The sequence below is a fragment of the Canis lupus genome, chromosome 2 (assembly GCF_048164855.1).
Source record: "Canis lupus baileyi chromosome 2, mCanLup2.hap1, whole genome shotgun sequence".
Lineage (NCBI taxonomy): Eukaryota > Metazoa > Chordata > Mammalia > Carnivora > Canidae > Canis > Canis lupus.
In genome coordinates, this window is record NC_132839.1 from 59,821,657 (window position 1) to 59,842,524 (window position 20,868).

Genomic DNA, 20,868 nt, shown 5'->3' on the forward strand with positions numbered 1-20,868 from the left:
CAGGGGGCTAGCGCCAGCCACTTGCCTTTACAGAATATTCCCTTCAATGCTCTCCTGCACCTGTGCTTGTCCCAGGGTGTCAATGGTCACTCACGCCCATGGCACACCGTCCTATGGCTTAAATAACCACAACTCTGGCCTGGCCCGCCTGCTCAACCAGCAAGAAAGATTGGGTACTTGTTGGCAATTCTGTTAAACAGTTTAATATTCAAATTACACTCAGTACAATCAAACAGGCAGCAGCAATTTATTAAGCTTCAAATCAGTTGGCAATTGTGAGGTGCCCGAGTACCTGGACTCGCAGGGCAGGGTCGGCAGCAGCCACAGGATTCCAGAGTCAGTCCGCCGTTAGGTAAGTTAAACTGTTGGCTTCCCTGCAGGGCACAAAGTCACTCTGCCTCCCCCAGCACACAGCCTGTGCACTGGACTGTCCCTCTGCCTGGGACTCAGGCCAGCCACCCGCCCTATAGTTCTGGGAGGACAGCTGATCTCATTTGTCACCTGAACAAAAAGCAGTGCTGAAAATTAAAACTATGCACGTGTGAAGCTTCTTGGCATCATCAGCTACTGTTGGCATCAGACCTGGCAGAGGGCCATGCCAGTGCCGTGCCTGGACGTGGAGGCCTCACAGCCTTGCCAGGAGCTCACACGCCCAGACTAAGGGGCTCAGGATAACCCTCCAAAAGGCCTGCTGTCTTCAGCGGAAACTGGGAGGATGGCTCCAGCTCACTTTCTCTGCTCGCGGTAAAAGGAGTCGATGATGTCTTTATACTTGTCCAGAACCGTGAGCCGTTTCAATTTCATCGTGGGACCTGAAAGAGTGATTGGAAGGAGGAAGTGAGGCCTGGACTCAGAAGTCTGGGAAGGGGTGTGGACAGGGTCCGGGACAAGGCCGGCCTGCAAGGTGGTGCCCATGACCTGTGCTCCTGGGGCTGCACCCCGGCATGGTCCCAGCTCCCAGCGGAGTGATATGCATCACAGAGGACTGGGTCCTGGCACAGCCCCGATAGAGGTTCATGCCCGCCTTCTTTAACTTGCACCCATTTCTCCTCCGTATACTTTCTGCTTTGTCCTTTGGGTGAAGAGATTACTCAGACTATCCAACATAACAGCAGAATGATGGTTTCTTGGTCTCTCAGGGATCATTCTGGAACAGGCGAGCCACTGTGCTGTGAGCGCACAGGCAGCCTGGCAAGGAATAGAGGTCTCTGGCTAACACCCACAAGGGTGAGCAAGAAAGTGGCTCCAGTGGCAGCACCAGGCCAACATTTTGACTACGACCTTGTGAGACCCCCAAGCCAGAACCTCCCCACCGCCCACCGCCCCCGGTTAAGCTGCCCTGGATTTCTGACCCACAGAAATCAAGATAATAAATGCTTATTGTCTCAAGCTGCTAAATTTGGGGGTAATTTGTTACAGAACAGTAGTGAGTGACTGGACTGCCACGTGGGGCATCATGCTTTGTTCGCCTGATGGGCAGGGGACGGCCTGGGCTCGTCAGGCCTCTACCGCAGTCTCTGTGAGCGGTCTTTCCCAGACCATTGTTTTTGGGCTTGGTTCTTCCCTCTGAAGCATGGTTGAAAGGGCTCTGATTCAGGTCAGGGGCAGTGTAGCATCCATATGGCGCTAACACACTCCTGGTTGTGTAACTGGAGACCTCAAAGCCAATTGCATATGTTAGCTGTTTAGAGAGGATACCTGTCCTCCATGTGTTGGCACCAGACGAGCAAATGAGCTGCAGTGTCTATGGCAGCTCAGCAGCTCCCTCGAGGTGCTGGAGGCTCGCCTGGCCGCGAGCACCGCAATGTGCTGCAGCCCAGAGTGACCTCATCCATCCAGCAGGGGCTGCGCCAGAGCCAAGGGACTCCAGCCCACACACTGACAGGGCCTGGGGACCGGCCACTGGTCCCATTGTGATTTCAGGGGGAAATGGCTGCACGGTTCCCACAATGTTAAAGGTTGTAGTTCAAATTAATGGATTCAAAAAAAAGAAAAAATGGATTCCAGCACACATTTTGTGAATGTGGCCGGCTCTCCACAGGCTCATGCCCAGGCACAGGGCAACTGTGACCCCCCCCCGCTGGAAGGAGGTGGCTGTCCACGTGTCTGTGGCTTGCGCTTGTCCTGGCTGCTTCCCGGCAGGTACCTCGAGGGCTCTGCAAAGGCCTCCAACCTCCCACGCAGCCCCTGGAATCATGAAAACAAACAAGCAAGAAAACAAACCCCTACCCAACTCTCCACCGGAGATGGAGAAGTCCTTCTGCAGAATGGCCCACTTCTGGATGTGGTAGGGTCGGGCGGCCGCATTCTTGTTGACCCTCTGGATTCCCTGCTCAATGGCCTGGTACACAGCCTCATCCTTTGTCCCCACGATCTCAGACACGGTGGTGGCTTTGCTGCCCACCCGCTGACAGAACTCCATGGCTTGCTCAGTCAGGTTGTCAGTTGGGTCAGATGTATCGGGGTCCAGCGTGCACTGAAAAGCCAGAGGTCAGGCAGGCTAAGCCTTGCTCTGCGAGACACCAGGCCTGGTCTTGCTGCTGAGGCCAAGGGTGTGGATCACAGAGTTGTCTCAGAGAGAGGGCTCTAGAATGGATAGGCCACCCTGTGGTGGGAGGACACCTGAAAGGACCTCAGCCAGCAGAACTGTGGTCTGCCACAGGGACCTCTTGAGGCCCCACCCATCATCCTGGACTCTGAGCTTCTAGCACCTTCGGGGCTGGGCTGAGCTGGGACGATGAAGGATTGTCGAGGCAGTACTTTACCAGCCGTGTTCCTGCCCCTTAGTGCACGTGGCCAACAGAGGAAAGTCTCGAGATCTGTGGGCGTCCTGGCTGAGCGTGGCTTCTGACCCACGGAACCCCTGCCCCTCTAAAGCCAGACCCCCCAACATACCTTCAAGGTGAGAAGCATGGATAGGAACTTCCTCTGGTCCCCGATCAGCATGGCATTGCTGATGATGGGCAGCTCCGTCTTCACGGCCTCCTCGATGGGCACGGGGGGCACATTCTCTCCACCGGCTGTGATGATTAATTCTGGGGAGGCAGGGCGGAGCACCCCAGCACAGGCTTTAGTCCTGGTGCCCAGCTGACCCAGGACACCAGCCTTGGCCAAAGACCCTGGAGGCAGGAGTGGCTGACAGTCCTATGGGTACTCGGCAAGTGGGGGCATGCTCTCAGAAGCCCCTCACACCTGTTGGGGGCACACCTGCTTGGGGGGGTGGCTGTTCCACACTCAGTGTTCCCACTCTTTTGCTCATCATCCAAGACCCTGCCTGCTCAGACTTCCCATCCATTGCCCCCTCTGCCCAACTCGTTCCTCAGTGGACCTTCCCCTGACCCCCTGCAAACCCTGCCAACCCCCCGCACTGCCGTGTACCAGGTCTTGTGCTAAGTGTTGCATGTGCACTGGTTCACTGCCCCCTCATGACCAGCCCATGAGGAAGCTCATTCTACAGATGGGGAAACCAAGGCACAGGGAGGTTGTTAGGTGGCATGTCTTTGTAATGATTCTATTTATTATCACAAATGTTCACAATATCTATGCATTCTTGTTGGCATGCTAGACGGTTTTTGTAATGACATGTCTGAGGTCACATAGTGGAGCAGAGCACAGTGAGATTCCAGAGCCCCTGCTATAAGCCTCTCACCCTGCCTACACCTTCCCAGTACGCCCTCTTGTCTCTGTCTGGTGCACCCCCTGTTCTGTGGGGGCCAGCTCAGCTGCCCCCTCAGGAAGCCTGCCCTGCTTGAGTGCACGCTGGCTCTCCCTGCTCTGAGCGCCTCTCACTGTGTCCACCCCTTGTCCACCGAGTCACTCATTCAGGCTCCACCCAAGACACCTGTGTGAGACCAGGTGTGGGCACTTAGTGCTCTGGTCTCTTCTCTGGAAGGTGGCTCACTGCCAGGCCAGAGGGTAATAAGTGGGCATTTACTAAACACACTGGGACTGCCCCCCCGCCCCATTCTAGTTCAGCGCGCTGATCACATTGTGTGCAGGTCTTATGTGGATGTTGGGCCAGGTAGGGTGAGACAGGCCCTGGCTGCAGGGAGCTCACCAGGCCATGGAATAGGGGTCCACCCAGATGTTGAACACGAACTAGGTCTAACAGGCAGAGGGCATGTGTGCGCAGCAGGTAAGGCAGGGAGGCCAAAGCAGCAGGGGAGCAGGGCCAATCACAGGGTCCCGTGGCCACTGAGGGGCTGCCCAGGCAGGGGGCAGCCCCTAAATGGCTGGGGCTCCAAGTTTCAGGGCACCGGTGGTCGTCGGGGTGAGGTGTGGTTACCAAGGCATGCTGGCCAGAGAGGAAGCCTTCAGACCAGTAGGCTGGGGGTGGGGGGCAGAGGTGGGGTGGGCGGGGCTTTGGCCTTGTCTTCCTCCTTACCCCTCCCTTCCCACCAGCACCTTTCACACGTTAGTAGCACAGAAGCCCTCAGCAAACGGTATAGAAAGGAGCACCTGCCAGAAATCCTCACAAAACACTCAGGAATCAAAGGTCGAAAGCATCCTCCCCCATCAAGACCAGGAGCAATCCACAGACGACCGGGTGGTCTGTGTCTCTTCACCGCTGCTCTCAAGGCCCCACCCACACAAGACTCCAGAGAAACACTCAGAAAAAATGGAAAGGAGGAAACGAAAGTGTTGGGTATTTGAAGACAAGGTCCCAAGACCCCAATCCTGCGCAGAAATCAGCTGGCATGCCGGTGGCATGCACATGGATAACCGCAGTGTGTAAACAGCACCCCAAACATAAACTACTTCGGAGCAGATCTAAGGAGATATGTGCAGAAGTGTCTACACCGAACACAAAAAGACAGTAAACACAAAGCATCGCCAAAGGCAGGACATCTAAGGGAACAGCAGGGATGTTCTTGTGCTGGACGCCGATGACAGGAGCTGCGGGCCAGCTTCCCAGCTGTGACATTTGTCTTTGCTCTTGGTGGTGTGACTGCCCAGAGGTTTGTTTTGTCTTTAATGCAGTACAGTTTTGTGAGTCCCCCTCCACAGCTCCTGTAGCAGGAGTCCCAGGTAGACCCTCCTCCTTCCTATAGGATGAAGGGTTTCTGTGTTCCTCAGAAGCAGGGAGGGCTTCGTTCTTCATAAATAAATGTTCTATCATGCACGAACTAGTTTATTCTGTGATGCCTTCTAGATGTGCTGGCACAAGGCATGGACTCCCTGTGGCTGTCTTCTGACTTTCTGTTTGCAAGATGCTGCTGGACGGTGTGGCTGACCGTGGGCACCACGACCTGCCCCTTATGTCGGAGGCCTGGGCTCTGCATTTCCCAGGACTAGCCGGCTTCTGGCTTGGGAGACTCACGTTTCGTGACGTTGTGGAAGTAGACACCCATTTCTGTCTTTGTCCATGAATGAGGATATTCAATTTTTGTTAAATGCCTTCGCAATATATGCAGACATGATGATAAACATTTTAAAGCTCCATTAAAAGGATTTGTTACATTATATATCCTGCATTTCCTGAATAATTCCACTTAGTCATGATGGGTTATGTTTTATGTGCTGGCATAGGCTGTTTGCTACTATTTAATTTAGGATGTTAGCATATGTATTCATACAAATTGGTAATCTACGGTTTTCTTTTTAAATACAATCTTTCAGATTTTGGTGTCAATGTTAGACTCACCTCACTGAAAATTTGAAAGTTTTCCTTCTTTTCTATGCTCAAAATCAGGTGAAGTGCTGTTGTGATTCCTCAGTGAACCTGCTGGTCATGGTGTGTTGTGTGTATGTGTCAGGGGGATGGTCCCTGTTTGTTCCTTGGGAATCCATCTCTTTAAGTTTTACTGTCTTTTCTGGAACTGCTTGCATTTCCCCAGAAAATGACCTAAGTCATGTTTCTAAATATATCTGCACAGTGCTGAGCGATCTATTCCACGTTTATGGATTGGACGATGCGATATTGCAAGGAGATACATTCTCACCAAATTAATCCACAGATCTGATGGAATAAAAATAAAAATCTTGGCAAGTGTTTGGAGGTTGTCCTACAGATAAAGACAGAGGCTGCAGGCCTCACACAGCCTGATGTCAGGCCCCATCACAGAAAATCTCAGGGTCCCAGGACAGGCAGCCCAGGTGCCTCCCACAGTCCCCTGGTGGGTGATGCCCTGAGGAGAGGCTGGGTCAGGGGCTACTGACCTGGAGAAAAGGCATCTGGGTCCCAATCTCTAACCATACTGTTGTAAAAGGTGGTCCAGCTGGGCCTTCCCAGGTGCAGCTCCTCACTGGCCGGCACCAAGCCAAGCCCTAGGCGGCGCTCTCGACCCACCTGAGCCACTGGAGATTGTGTGTGCAGCCTCAAGGCTCAGTCCAGGCTCCCCGACTCTGTCCTGAAAGTCAGTCCTCTGTGGCCAGCAGGACCCAGGCTGGATGGCACCCCGGCCTGCGCGATTTCCAGAGCTGTTCACCCACTCCCTGAGCTGGTTTCCCCTGGGAAACGGTGTGGACTCCCCAGATGGATGTGTTTGGGCTTACGCTCCCTTAGGCAAAGTCCCCAGCTGACCGCTGGGAGGGCCACAATCTTCACGGGAAATTTCTTTGAAGTCTCCTGTTTTATTTTATTTTTTTTCCTGTTTTATTTTAAATGCTATATCCAATCTGTGTTCTTGATATCATGCCCACATTTGCATGTAAAATTCACACTATGTCCCAGAATCTTCTGGAAAGACCTGCTTTGCTTTTCCAGGGAGTCTGGATCCAAGCTCCACCATTTCCTAGCTGGGTGACCTGACACAAGTCCCTTCACCTCTCTGGGTGTCCTCATCAGGAAGCCAATGTGAGAGTGCCCCCAGGACACAGCAGCGAGGTCCAGGTGCACAGACTTGACTCCTCCGGGCTCAGGACTCCTGGGCACAGATGGCGGAGCGCACCCCCCACTCCCCTGCAATACACACGCCTGCAACTGCCAAGCCGGCCAGTGGCACTCACCTTTGAGGCGCCCAGTGATGTAGAGGAAGCCGTCTGCATCCAGGCGTCCAGTGTCACCCGTGTGTAGCCAGCCCTCGGCGTCAATGGCCTCCCGCGTCTTGTCCTCCATGTTCAGATAACCCATGAAGATTGTGCGGCCCCATAGACAGATCTCCCCGACGCCCTCCGAGTCCTCGTTCACCACTTTCGCCAGGCAGCCGGGCACCACCTTCCCAGAGCTGGGGTTGGTCAGGGGGCTCAGTCAGGCCTCAGCCCAGGGACAGGCCCCAGCTGGGAACTCCAGGTCTGCAACCTCTCACTCTTCCCAATGGCCAGAAGGCGTCCCCTCCCAGCATTTTTGTATTTTAACAGGGACTTAGAGGTAGAGCCAATAAGGTAATGATGGAGGAAGGACGGCACAATCTCAAGCTCTGTGATGGGCCAGCAGGACGGTGAGGGGGCAGGGTAAGGTCACAACAGGTAATCCCTCCATTCTCCCCAGAGCTGACTACCCTGCCTGCCTACCAGAGGATCAGCCCTACCCCCCCAACCTCCTCCTGTCCCCGCTATCCATCCCTGGCCAAGTGAGGCACCCTCCCACATACCCCACCCACAGGACAGAGGGAAATCCCTCCCCCAGAACCTGCTCAAGGCCCCAGGGCTGCAAGGGCCCCATGACACTTGGGTGCAGACCACCTGTGGGAGACAGGCCTCCAGTGGACCCAGCCCAGGATGGACCTGGTGACACCTGAGACCCAAACAGCAGTGGGCACCAAGGATGTCAACAAGGGCATGTGGGCACACACGTACCTATAGAGCCGGTAATTGTAGGGGCTGGACATGAAGTGCGGGCCTGACGTCTCACTGAGGCCATAGCCCGCATACAGGCGGATGTTGAGGCCCAGGAAGAAGTGCTGCGTCTCGGCTGTCATGGGAGCTGCTCCATAGAAGCTCTTCTGACATTTGGCAAAACCAAGTGCCTGGCGGACCTTGGCCAGCACTAGGTAATCTGCCAGTCTGGCTGTGAAGGGCTTCAGGTCACTGGTGGGGGAGAGAGACTGGTCCACAGAGGGACACACATGTGTTCACGTGTACCAGGTGGGCATTGGGCAGGTACACGCTGGCTTGGAGACAGATGTGTGCATGCACCTGTGTGCACTACGTCCTGAGCTTGGAGGTCAGAGTGGGCTGTGAACAGGTGCACAGGCAGCAACATACAATAAAACACAGGTGCGGAGATGTGAAGTATGTCTGCACAGACATGCATGTGCAAAGGTGTGTGATCCCACCTGAAGCCCACAGATGAGTCGTTCATGTATAGTCAATTCCCATGACTATGCAAATGAAGCCATATTTGCAGACATGTGTACACACCTCACCAGACATGATACAGTTTCACGGAATCACCAGTAATGGAAAATATTTCTAAATTGGAACCAGCCAGGTCCTTGCCACTAACCCTCCCAAACACTATTGTGTGAATCTGGGAAGCCGTCAGAAGGCTGCGGGTCCCTCGGCAGCTGGAAAGACTGAGTGCTCATCTCTGTGGCCCTCAGCTCCAGCCCCCTACAGAGTCAGGAAACCTTCAGGAGCCATTGTCAGAGGAGGTGAATGCTGCCCAGACAGAGAGAGTCAGTCTTCCTGGTCAGAACCCAGGGATGGGGTGACAGTCTCCTGTAGAATCTGGGAAGAGATCTGAAGCCCGGCCCCCGAGTGGGCTTCTGCACAGGGGTCCCCTGGACCAGCCCAGCCTATCAGATCCTTGGTTGCTTACTGGAGTTATGCCCCAGCCCTGATACCTCCCAGACTCCTGCCCCCTGTCCCTCCATACCTGCCCGGGCAGGTGAGGTTCTGCTCCAAGGTCACTGACATGGCCCAGAGCAGCATCTTGCGCCGGATGAAGCCAGACTGAGCCGTCACCTCCTGGATCCTCTCCATGATCTTCTCCCATACGCGAGGCACCCCCATGTGGGATGTGGGCTCCACCTCCCGCAGTGTGTTCAACAGGCTCCCCTGTCCAGTGCCAGAGAGGAAGGCCTGCTGGCTCAGTGCCAGGAAGCCCCCACACCACAGGCAGCTGCACGTACCTCCCAGGCACCCACCCACACAGGTGCATACACCCACCTGCACACAACCTGTCCCATACTGTCAGCCTCCACTGGGCGGCCATCCCCATTGTTCATGGGCCAGATGCTTCAATGCTCTTCAGTCCCCTCTCAGCCCTGGCGGTGGCCACTCTTTCTTCTCTAACCCAAACGTGACCATCCCGTTCCCCTAAGCAGTGACTAGTTTAGGGATGGACGAGGGACACCATTTGGGCCAGGAGGGGCAGATGGAGGGGGATCTGTGGGGGGGCGTCTGGGAGAGCTCTCCTCACAGTTGAAACAAGTTTCCAAAGAATGGGTGCGGCATAGGAGACTAGGAAGCAGGGCAGGGCCGTGGCCATCTGTGGCCTTGCTCTGAGGACAATGTACCCCTTCATGGCACGTGGACCCTCTCCTTATGGGACACCTCAGCCCCTTCTCAGGTGGTCACGTGGGCTGTGCTAACAGCAATGGGAAGAATTCTGACCGCGAAATGCACCTGCCCGCTCACAAGTGCACACGCCAGCCCTCCACCCCCCATGAGTGTACCCGGGGGTATGCTGCTGCCCACACACTCGGACACCTGCTCTGCAGAGGGACTGACCTTCAGGGCATCAGGCTCGGCAAAGCAGACCTGCGCCCCCCACTGGATGCCTGTCCACAAGTCGTAGATCTGAGCAGCAATGTGGCTGAGGGGCAGGTAGCTGACCACCACCTCCTGCTGGACTTCTGCTGGCTGAATGTCGCCAGCCTGGCTGCCATACCGGGCTGTCCATGTGATCTGGAGGACAGGCAGATGGGCCCTGGCGTGTTCCCAAGCCTGCCCTGGAAGTGCTCACCCCGGGGGCTTGGGCTACTTCTGGAGGGCCTCCTCCCAGCCATCTCTGCAGGGAGTGCCCAGCGCAGACCTCCCTCCCCTCTTCCTCACCACCACTGTATTCGCTCTGGACCACAGACCCAAGGGCTGTCCTATGTCTCCTGCACCCTGAGCAGCAGGGCCAGAGGGCTGCTAGGGCAGGTCCAGTGCACAGGTCCACCCGCAGCTCACACCCACCCATCTGGGATCTGTCCTACATTGTCCTGACTCAGCATCACGCCCTTGGGGCTCCCAGTGGTGCCGGAGGTATAGATCAGTACGCAGCACTGGTTAGGCTGCTGCGTGTTGATGATGGCGTCCAGTGTCTCCTCAAGCAGCTCATCCCCCAGCTCCATTAATTCCTCCATCTGCAGCCAGGAGGGAGGGGCCGGACACCTGATCAGCTGGGCAGCTGGGCAGGCCCCACCTGCCCCCTGGGCCCTCCACCCATACCGTGTACACATTGGCCATCTTCTTTGGAGGAGCTTCTCCATATATCACTACTGCCTTCAGATGTGGCAGATTTTTCCAGACCTGTGTTGGCAGGAAAAGCAATGGGGATTTATTAAGAAAAAGTTACCTGCTGAGAGGAGCCCCATCTCCAGGTGTCAGTCAGCCTGCCAGGCACCGGTCACCGGGTTCCCATGCTCCTACCTCTGACCCAGTGGTACACCTGCCTTCTTCATGCATAGCTATACCTCAAGAGAAAACCAAGCATCCCAAGGCCTGTTATCCCACGTTAGAGACCTTTGTAGGAGAGAAAGGGATGGGGGGGGGGGGACAGAGAAGGAGGGGAGCAGAGAGGGGAGGGGGACAAAAAGGGGGGAGGGGGAGGGAGGGAGGAGAATAGGATTTGGTTATCTTGCTGAGTGGAGGTCACAGCCCAGAGATCAGGAAAGCCATGATGGCTAGAAGCTGTGGGACCGGACACTAGTGAGGAGAAACTAGGAAGAGAGAGTTCTAGAAATCTCTGGTCATGTCCCTGTGCTCCGGAGTGTTTGCTGCGTACTAGCATGCAGGGTGGAGAGTGAAGCCCAGGGCAGGAGCTCCTGAGGGGCCAGAACCATCCATGTTGGGATGGGGTGCTCAGTGGGACCCAGAAAAGCCAACCTATAGCCCTGGCGTTAAAAGGAGCCTTAGAGCAAAGGGCCTGTAAACCTGCCCAAAAGGTTAAACACAAGTCTCAAAGTAAAGTTCAGAGAGAGAGAAAAACAGGAAAAACATGATCCTGGGAGAAGACCAGAACACCCAACATACATGTAATTGGAGTCCCAGGAAATATTTTTTAAAAATTGAAAAGCAGTCTGAGAAATTTCCAAATTTGATTATAAATCCACCAATTCAAGACTCGCAATGAAGGCGGGCTCAGTCGGTGAAGTGTCTGCCTTTGGCTTGGGTCATGATCTCGGGGTCTTGGGATTGAGTCCCACATTGGGCTCCCTGCTCAGCAGGAGTCTGCTTCTCCCTCTGCCTCTGCCCCTGCTTGTTCTCTCTCTCTCTCTTTCTTTCATAATAAATACATAATTTAAAATTTTTTTATTTTAAATACATAAAATCTTAAAAAAAAACTCACAATGAACTCTAAGCAGGATAAACACAAGTAAAAACCACACTAAGAGACAATATAATCAAATTGCTAAACACCAGTAATAAAAAAAAAAAAATCTTAAAAGCAGCCAGAGAAGAAAAAAGAACCTCTTACGCTATTGGTGGGAATGCAAGCTGGTGCAGCCACTCTGGAAAACAATGTGGAGGTTCCTCAAGAAGTTGAAAATAGTTACCCTACAACCCAGCGATTCCACTACTGGGTATTTACCCCAAAGGACATAAACACAGTGATTCGAAGGGGCACCTGTCCCCCAGTGTTCATAGCAGCAATGTCCACAGCAGCCAAAACTGTGGGAAGAGCCCAGATGTCCACTGACAGATAAATGGATAAAGAAGATGTGGTGTATACACAATGGAATATCACCCAGCCATCAAAAAGAATGAAATCTTGTCATTTGCAACAACAAGGATGGAGCTAGAGAGTATTATGCTGAGTGAAATGAGTCAGAGAAAGAAATTATCATATGATCTCACTCATATGTGGAATTTAAGAAACAAAACAAATGTGCAAAGGGGAAAAAAGAGGCAAACCAAGAATCAGATTCTTTTTAAAAAAGATTTTACTTACTTATTTTAGAGAAAGAGCACGCAAACAAGGAGGGAGAGGGACAAGCATGCTCCATGTAGAGCATCGAGCCTAAGGCGGGACTTGATCCCATGACCCTGAGATCAGACCTAAGGGAAACCAAGAATCAGATGCTTAACTGACTGAGCTCCCCAGGCACCTCCAAGGAAGAAACTTTGAACACAGAGAAGACACTGCTGGTCACCAGGGGGAGCTGGTGGTGGGGGCATGCGGGAACAGGTGATGGGGATAAAGGAGGGCACGTGTCCTAATGAGCACCGGGTGGTGTAAGGAAGTGCTGAATCACTATAGTGTTACACCTGAAACATATTAATATTGCTGAAAACTAAAATTATATCAACTACACTGGAACTAAAATAAAAACTTAAAAAAATCAAAAAAATAAAGTAAATAAAAGCAGCCAGAGAAACAAGCTACCCTAGATACAGGGAGAAGATACAAAGATACAAAGTTTCTTCTCATCAGAAACTATGTAAAGTTGAAGACCTTGGAATGGAATCTTTAAAAGGCTGAGAGAAAGAAAAAGAAAAAGAAATCCTATCAACACAGAATTTTAAACCACATGAAAAGACCTTTCAAAAAAATGAAAATAAACATGTTTTCAGATATGCATTGCAAGAAATGTCGAAGAAAATTCTCAAGGCAGGAAGACCATGGCCAAAGCAAATGTGAGGGAAGGAAAACTGTCAGAAATGGCCAATGCGGGCTGCCTGGGTGGCTCAGCGGTTGAACACCTGCCTATGACCCAGAGCGTGATTCCAGAGTTCTGGGATCGCGTCCCACATCGGGATCCCTGCAGGGAGCCTGCCTATGTCTCAACCTTCTCTCTGTGTCTCTAATGAATAAATAAAATATTTTTAAAAAATGGCCAGCGTGTGGGTAAATATGAAATACATTTTTCCTTCTTTTAAAATGCCTTTGAGGGATCCCTGGGTGGCGCAGCGATTTGGCGCCTGCCTTTGGCCCAGGGCGCGATCCTGGAGACCCGGGATCGAATCCCACGTCGGGCTCCCGGTGCATGGAGCCTGCTTCTCCCTCTGCCTGTGTCTCTGCCTCTCTCTCTCTCTCTCTCTCTGTGTGACTATCATAAATAAATAAAAATTAAAAAAAAAAGTTTAAAATGCCTTTGAATGATCCTCGACTGTAGAAAACAATGAGTTGTAGGGTTTGTAACCTGGATGGTAGTAGAATGGAGGCAAGGGCGCCAAGGATGGGGAGGAGGAGGGATGTTGGCGGGAGCCCCTGCGTGGAGTAGCAGAACCCCGTCCTGGCGTAGGCAGTGAGAGTTGTGTAATAGCCAAGCAGACCGGGCTGAGTTAAACACGCAGAAGGTAAACCCCAGAGCAACACTAATGCAATAACTAACTAGCCCCTGGAGATAGAATGGAATAATGAAAGACGAAATGTAGATAAGAAACTCAGGCCAAAGGAACTCAGGACAGAGGGGACGCAGGCCAAGGAGAAGATGGGAGATAGAGAAACAGTCGGTTTACAGACAGTGTGGTCGGGTGGGAAGGGCGAGACCCAGCTCTCTGTTGTCCACGAGAAACCTGCTGTCAACACAGGGACACAGGTGGGTTACATGGGACTCAGGGCAGGCATCAAGCAGGAGACGTCTGCGGTTTATCAATTTAAGACACAGTAGCTCCTTTTCAGGAACGTTTCTTACTGATAAAGGTGCTGTTGCACCAAGAGGACAGATGAGCCTAAAGACATGTACATCACAGCACTTCAAAGTATATGAAGCAAAACCCAATAGAATGGAAAGGGGAAATGGGCAAACCCACAGTAATACCTGCAGATTCCACACTCCCTCTCTGAGTCTTTCATGGAAAAGTAGACAGAAAATCAATAAGGACAGACAATTTAAACCTTATGGACACCATCAACCATGCTGACATCATTAACTTTCATAGGGCGTTGTACCCAACAATTGCAGAATGCACCTTCTTTCAAATTGGCCCCGAACATTCGTCAAAACAGACCACACTGCGCCTGGCGCAATGCCAACAGGGCACTCCAGAGAGCACAGAGCCCCAGATAGTGAGAGAAAATTCTTCCTCTGGAGGAGAGTCCCAGCCGATGACTTAGAAAACCAACATTTTGCCACCACTCATGAAATAATTAATTCAGGCAAAGACCATCAGGGCTCGAAGGTTAATGGGAAATGCCACAGTGGACGACAAGCAGTGCCCCCTCCCCAAATGCGCTGATGCTCAGCTGCCCGCGGGGTACGGGGCGGGGGGGGGGGGGGGGGGGGAAGCAGGCGTCTGAAATGCATGAAGCCTTTCCATCTTACAGCAACGACAGAAGTTAGCGGTTGAGTTGAGCAGCAGGGAGAATGTGGGACACTGCTCAGGACAGCCGACCTAGTTCCACAGCCTGTCAATGGCAAAGACTCCTACATGGTCAGAAGCACCCATGGGCGTGTTCAAGGCAGGGTGCTGGCCCCACGCCCAGTGTCCCCTGCAGGAGTTCCAGGTGGGGCATGCAAGGCTGCTGGTGTCCACACGGAAGCAAGGTGGGGCTTTGCTTTGAATTAAAAGACCCTTGGAGACTCTGCAGCAGCAGCCCGTGCCCTGGGGCAAGTATTTCCTAACTCAAGTCTCTTCAGTTGCAAATGGTCAGGGGGACGGCATCAAGGGTCCCTGGTGAGACCCAGAGCCAGAGCCCAAGCCCAGAGCCCGAGCTGGGCAGGATCTGCTGGGAGGCATGTAAAACTCCCCTGCCCTCCCTGCCTGGGATCCTGGGGAGCCCATGTGGAGAGTGAAGAGAAGGACCCCTGCCTGCCTGGCTCTCAGGGAAACCAGGAAGATTGAGGCCCAGAGAAGTTGGCTTGGGGGACCTGGTCAGCTCTTGGCTGCACATGGGGCTAGTGACTCCTTTGCTTCAGAGCCCTCTGGGGCCTGCAAAGCCCCCGAACCAAGGGACATCAGAGCCCACGAGTCCCAGGGCACCCGGGCAGGCCAGTGACAGGATGCCCCTGATGGTTATCACTCTCTAAACTCTTGCACCCTTTTCTATCTCGTGAATGGCCTGAGTGCTTGGGGTGTGGGTGTGGGTGTGAGCAGGGGTGCCAAGGTCAGCTCAAGTTCACCTCTACCTCTCACAGCAACTCACTATGGCCCCGATAATTCGCACCCCCTCCACTCCCTGATCTCAGGCATGTATATGACCCAGACAGGATGGAGACATCCGAATGAGATCCTGAAAACACGTCAGAGGTTCCCACGGGGGCAAGGCAGTCCCCTTCCTACAACGGTGAGCCAACTGGACGGATCTTAGTTGTAACACAAAAGCAGGTCCAAAGTGCCCATTAAAAAGAGGGTTTTCGAAAGAATCCAAAAGGGCAGGGACAAGGGAGCACTCCTGGGGACTCCTGCCAGCCATTGGAGGGGCCTGGAGGCTGCAGGCAGGACAGGCCCGCTGGGCCCTCATCTGAAACCAACCAAGCAGGGCAGCAGCAGAGTGTTCACCCAGGCACAGGCCCAGGAGACCCACTTGTTTCCCCACTGAGATGCTGGTGGGGTGCGAGGCTCCCTCTGCACCCTCCTCCCCAGCGACTGTGGCTCGGGACCATGTGATGAATTCCCTTCTGGTCCCAACGCAGCCCCTGGGTCCCCGTGCTGTCCTCACCAGCTCCCTTGATTGGCTCTCCCGGTTCCCTTATAAAACCTAGCGTCCTTCCCCTGCTGCCACCTTTACCAGGGACAGAACGTGGAGCAAGCCGTGCATCACCTCTCTGGCACTGTTTCCTTGTCTGTAGGATGGTGTTGCAAGACAGTTTCTTGGGGCCTCTGAGATGTAGGCTGGTGCTCAGCACCTGAGCTCTGTTATCACCATGGAGCTCTGGGGCCTCCTCCCTGAGACCCCTCGGCCCCTCAGGGCTGAGATGTACATGGGGTAGATGAGATGCCTTTCTAAACCTCCAGGTTATGAAAGCCCCCTAAGTCCTAAAAACAATCCCTTTCTTTCTTCCCATGAAAGTCAAGACTTAAGCAATATAATAATTGAAAAGCACATATAGGATACTGCTATGGTTTAAAAAAAAAGGGGGGGGGGTGGGGGCAGCCCAGGTGGCTCAGCCGTTTAGCGCCACCTTCAGCCCAGGGCGTGATCCTGGAGACCCAGGATGGAGTCCCATGTAGGGCCCCCTGCATGGAGCCTGCTTCTCCCTCTGCCTGTGTCTCTGCCTCTCTCTCAGTCTCTGTGTCTCTCATGAATAAATAAATAAAATTAAAAAAAAAAAAAGAAAAAGGATACTGCTATAGATTGAATCGTGGCCAAGTCTCCGGCTTGGGCCCCTCTGGGGATCCAGATCCCACAGTACTGATATCAGGGGCAGGTCAGGAGCCGGGGCCCTGATGACATCTCCAAACCAGAGCCAAGCCACCACGTCGATCCCAGAGGCCTCTGGGATGTAAGGAGCCCTTGAGATCTGGCAGGCGGCCAGTGTAGCTGGGCCAGCTCAGGGGTGTCCCTAGGCCACCACACCCTGGCCGTGGTTCATGTGGGATATAGACAATCAGAGGTGGATGTTAAGTAAATCCCACCCTGCAGTGGAGATCTAGCTGGCTCAAGGGGTGCTTTCAAGTTCTTGCTATGCCCCCGCTGTCCTTAGAAGACTTTATAAAACTTGTACCCCCTGCCCCATGGCAGCCCCCCACCCCTGACTCTGCACTAAAAGTCAGGTTCTAGTGCTCAGGCTGTCCCAGCCCTGGGCCACCCTCCAGGCACCAATCCTTCTGCCAGCAGAGGACCCAGTGCCCACGGGAAGACCCTGCCCAGAGGGAGAGCCACGGGAGGCAGTGGACCTGCAGGTGGCCCTAGCCCAAGGCCCTGCCACCCCCTCCTGGGTTCCCCAATCTTCAGTGTCCCCACCCAGCCAGTGGGTAAGCACCCTCTGCCCTGCCTTGTTCTATGTGTATCTATATTTCATGGGGTTGCTGTTGAGCATGAGGAGGACCCCAGGAGGGAGGGTGGAAAAGTCATCTGTGAGCTGGACGACCGCACGGACACCTGGCCTCTGGCCCCCACATCCGCCTCCGCCTCCCCCTCCCGCAAACCTTCAGGATCTTCTCCAGCTGCTTCTGTGTGTCAACCACAATGATGTTGGCACGGCTGTCGTGGGCAATGTACTGGCAGGCCTCAGAGGAGCTGGTGGTGTAGATGCCAGTGACAATGCCGCTGCAGGAGACCCAGGAAAAGTTTGTGTCTGAGCTGGAGCAGAAGGCCACTCCCTCAGCCCAGCCTCTGCCCCAGAGAGCTGCCACACCCGGATGGGCAGGGCTCCCAGACCAACTCAGCACCGCTGTTCCAGCAGCGGGGGCCGAGGGGTACCCAGAGGGCACCTGGGAGGAGATGGGGTCTGTGGAGGGCACAGGGGCCTCTGAAAAGAGGAAACAGCTCTCTTCCCACTCTCTGCCCGCCCCTGACCCACCAGACACTCTGCTTCTCCCCCAGCCACTCACCCTGCAAATACTGTGCCCACCGCCGAGAAGAACCACTCTGGGGAGTTGAAGCCGAGAATGGCCACGCTGTGGGCCTGCTCCAGGCCGAGCTCCAGGACCAAGGCAGACAGGTCAGGTCAGCAGGCATGGAAGGGGGCCTCTTGCTCCCAGCAAGGCCCCTTCCAGACCACAGGGACCACCCGCCCTGGCTGAACCCAGTGGGAGATGCCCTGGGCCCTCGCTGCCCCTCCAGGGGCCTTCCAGGGAGTGGGGGCCTCCACCCAGCACACCTGGCAGCCCAACCCACCTGGCACATGTGAGCACAAGGGAAAAACAAGTGTGGAGTGGCTGACAGGCGTGGGGAGGGCTCCTAAAGCATCAGAGCCCTGGTCCAGGGCCCAGCACACACCCATGGCCCCAGAGAGGGTAGTGGTTTTGCAGTTGTTTGTCCTAAAGGCTTGCCAGGTGGGGGTCAGGGGGAGGTTGTCGAGGGCCCAGAGCTGGAAGGCAGGGCTGGGGAAGGGAAGGGCTACATCTCCAGGGCCTCACCTTGAGGAAGCCCTTGGCAGTTCTCCGGGCCAGCAGATAGTACTGAGAATAGGAGATGTGTTCCCACGTGCCCTGACGCTTGAAGCCCAGAGCACTCAGGTCCCCGTACTTGTCCAAGGCCTCATAGAACATCCGGTGCACAGTGTAGGGGGGCTGCGGGCAGGCCGGGTGCAAGCGTGGGCGCACACGGCCATCGGCCCGGGTGGTCCACAATGTCTCCTCTGTGGGGGAGGGGAAACCATAGCTGGGACCAGGCTGGCCTAGGGTCATCCCTCCGGGCCCTGGTCCTCCTGTGGGCAGAGCTCCCCAGCCTCTGGCCCCAGCCATGCTTTGGGTCCTGGGCCATGGGTGCTGGTGGACAAGCAAGGGACTGGGGTAGGTGGGAGGCTGCCTGGAGGAGGCAGTCTGATCTGCAGCCCTGAAGCCGGGCAAGGGTTCAGGATGTCACGAGGAGGTGGAAGCCATAGAGACATCGGGGGCCTGGACCTTTTCCTGTCTTCATGGCACCGGGCCTGGCTCCCGGAGGCCAGGTGGTCAGCAGAAGCTGGGCCTCCTCTGAAGAGCAGGGCACCAGACCTCAAGGGTTTCCTTCCTTCCTCTGCTTCCTGAGAACTGGAGACCCAGCTGGACAGAGGGTCAAAGCCGCAGAAACAGCAGCCTTCCCAAGGGGGTGCCTGGGCACAGATGGCTGGGACTAGCCTGAAATATTTCCCAGCCACAGGGACAGCCTTCCCTCGTGCCCACCAGGTGCCCCACCCCCAAACCCCCATCCTTGGGATCCAGCCAGCAACACAGGGGCTGGCGCCTCATCTTGCAGACGGGGCAGCGGCAGCTCAGAGAGGCCCAGTCATTTTCCCGAGGCCACAGAGCAGCCTGGTGTGCCCAATGTCACTGCTCACGGGTGGGCCACCATCCAGCCTGCCAACTGCATGTAGTAGGTGGGATCAGATTTGGGTTCAGCACGTGAGACTTTGGGTCTATTTTCAAGGAGGAAAGGCAAGGATTCAATCATCAGGGATGATAAGAGGATCAAGGGAAATGGTGTATATGAAGAACCCCGGCACCTCATCGGTGCTCGATAAATGCACACTAATGCTTTTCCAAGTTCTCCAAATTCTGAGGAGGCTTGGATGTGTAGTCTAGATGCTTCTGTCCATGGGGCCTCCTTTCCCCAGGCCAGCACCGTCATTCTCAGCAGATGATCTGCGGGGGAAGGAGGGCAGCTCTGCCACCTACTGGCCGGACGGTGTGCGTGGTCCCAGTGGGCACATGTCCTTTTCAGGAGACAGGACCTCTGAACCTCAGACATTTGGCTTGCGTGTGGACTGTGAGGTTGTGACAGAAAGAGGTGCAGACCCCAGGCTAGGGCAGGACAGCTGGTTCCTCCTTCTGAGGAGGCCACTGAATCTGCTACACAAAGATGTGCATAAGTGCTACTTATGACAATCAAAATGAGGAAACTACCAAACACCTGTCAGCTGCTGAGCAAAAGTCAAATGTGGCTCTCCACACCTGAGAATACAGGTCCGCTCTGCAAAGGCACCCGGGACTGGTCTGGACCCAACGCACCTGAGCCTCAGAAGCCTGTTCAGTGAAAGCAGCCAGAAGGAAATGACAGCCTATTGAAGGAACTGTTCAGAAAAGGCAGACAGGAGACATGGTAGGGTAGTGGTTGCCTGCTGGCAACAGGGAGTCACCCCAGACGGGCACTAAAGATATTTTTGGGGTGATGGAAATGTTCTAAACTTAGATCACAGTGAAACTGGTGCAACTATAAAAATTTGCTACAAATAATTGAAAAGAATAATTTTTTTTCAGTGAAAACTCATTATTTTAAAATGGTAAATTTGATGCCGTACAATTATACCCCAATAAAGCAGTTCTAATACCTGGGCAGCTGTTCCCTTCCTGGCCCCTAAACCAGAAAAGGTGGATCCTCCCCACAGGTGCTCCTCCCTGAGGGTACTCTTCCTCCCTGAAGGTGCTCCTCCCCATGGCTCCTCTTCCCCATGGCTCTTCCTCCCCATGGCCACTCCTCCTGATGGCTCCTCCTCTCCTGCCAGTGCTCTGCTGCATTTACCCATTGTCCCCTGATTGCCAAGATCAGAGACAAGTTTTATAATCTGTTGCTACATCTTCCCTCAGCCAGAAGTTTTAACTTTATTATTTTTTTTCAAAAGTTTTAACTTTAACACATAATCTTTTTTAAAATCACAAAACAATATGTACTTGTCAGAAATAGGACACAGTTTAGAAATGTGTGATATAAAACCTCATGGGCTGTCCTGAACTCTACGCCTCTAGGGAGCCTTGCTGATGTTGGGCGTGTGTGCACCGTACTCATACAAACACGCACAAGGAAGTTAGACTTTCTCTTGTCACTGGGGCCGCTTTCATTTTCTATCCAAAGGACAAAAAGGACCCTGTTACTCTTGTGTTATTTATTTATTTTTTTAAGATTTATTTATTTACTTTAGAAATTGAGAGTGAGTGGGAAGGAGAAGGGGAGGGAGAAGCCCACTTGATCTCAGAACCCCGGGATCATGAAATGAGCTGAAACCAGGAGTCAGACACTTAACCTAATGAGCCACCAGGCACCCTGGGCCTTGTTACTATTGTATTAGTCAAGTGTAATAAACCCCAAATGCCCAAAGGAGTCAGGTGGCTCAGGTGTCAGCATCACAATAAATAATGTGTAATGATGGGCGCCTGGATGGCTCTGTCAGTGAAGCATCTGCCTTCGACTCAGGTCAGGACCTCAGCGTCCTGGGTGGGGAGTCTGCTTCTCTCTCTCCTCTGCCCCTCCTG

At 53.9% G+C, this 20,868-nt stretch overlaps 1 protein-coding gene across 5 annotated transcripts in view; it reads right to left on the bottom strand.

Moving 5' to 3' along the window:
* Positions 1-223: 223 nt before the first annotated feature.
* ACSBG1 (acyl-CoA synthetase bubblegum family member 1) overlaps positions 224-20,868 on the bottom strand; it is a 47,845-nt gene continuing 27,200 nt past the window's right edge. For 4 of the 5 annotated variants that reach the window (XM_072802321.1, XM_072802344.1, XM_072802331.1 and 1 more), the window contains 12 exons: positions 18,061-18,281; positions 17,533-17,621; positions 17,128-17,248; positions 10,321-10,401; positions 10,086-10,235; positions 9,616-9,792; positions 8,759-8,940; positions 7,738-7,968; positions 6,949-7,166; positions 2,896-3,035; positions 2,230-2,476; positions 224-812 (listed from right to left, as the gene is read on the bottom strand). In XM_072802321.1, coding sequence (XP_072658422.1) covers positions 727-812; positions 2,230-2,476; positions 2,896-3,035; positions 6,949-7,166; positions 7,738-7,968; positions 8,759-8,940; positions 9,616-9,792; positions 10,086-10,235; positions 10,321-10,401; positions 17,128-17,248; positions 17,533-17,621; positions 18,061-18,281 — 1,943 coding nt within the window. In that variant the 3' untranslated portion in view covers positions 224-726. The remainder of the gene's footprint in view (positions 813-2,229; positions 2,477-2,895; positions 3,036-6,948; positions 7,167-7,737; positions 7,969-8,758; positions 8,941-9,615; positions 9,793-10,085; positions 10,236-10,320; positions 10,402-17,127; positions 17,249-17,532; positions 17,622-18,060; positions 18,282-20,868) is intronic. The other variant, XM_072802354.1, reaches the window with a different exon arrangement.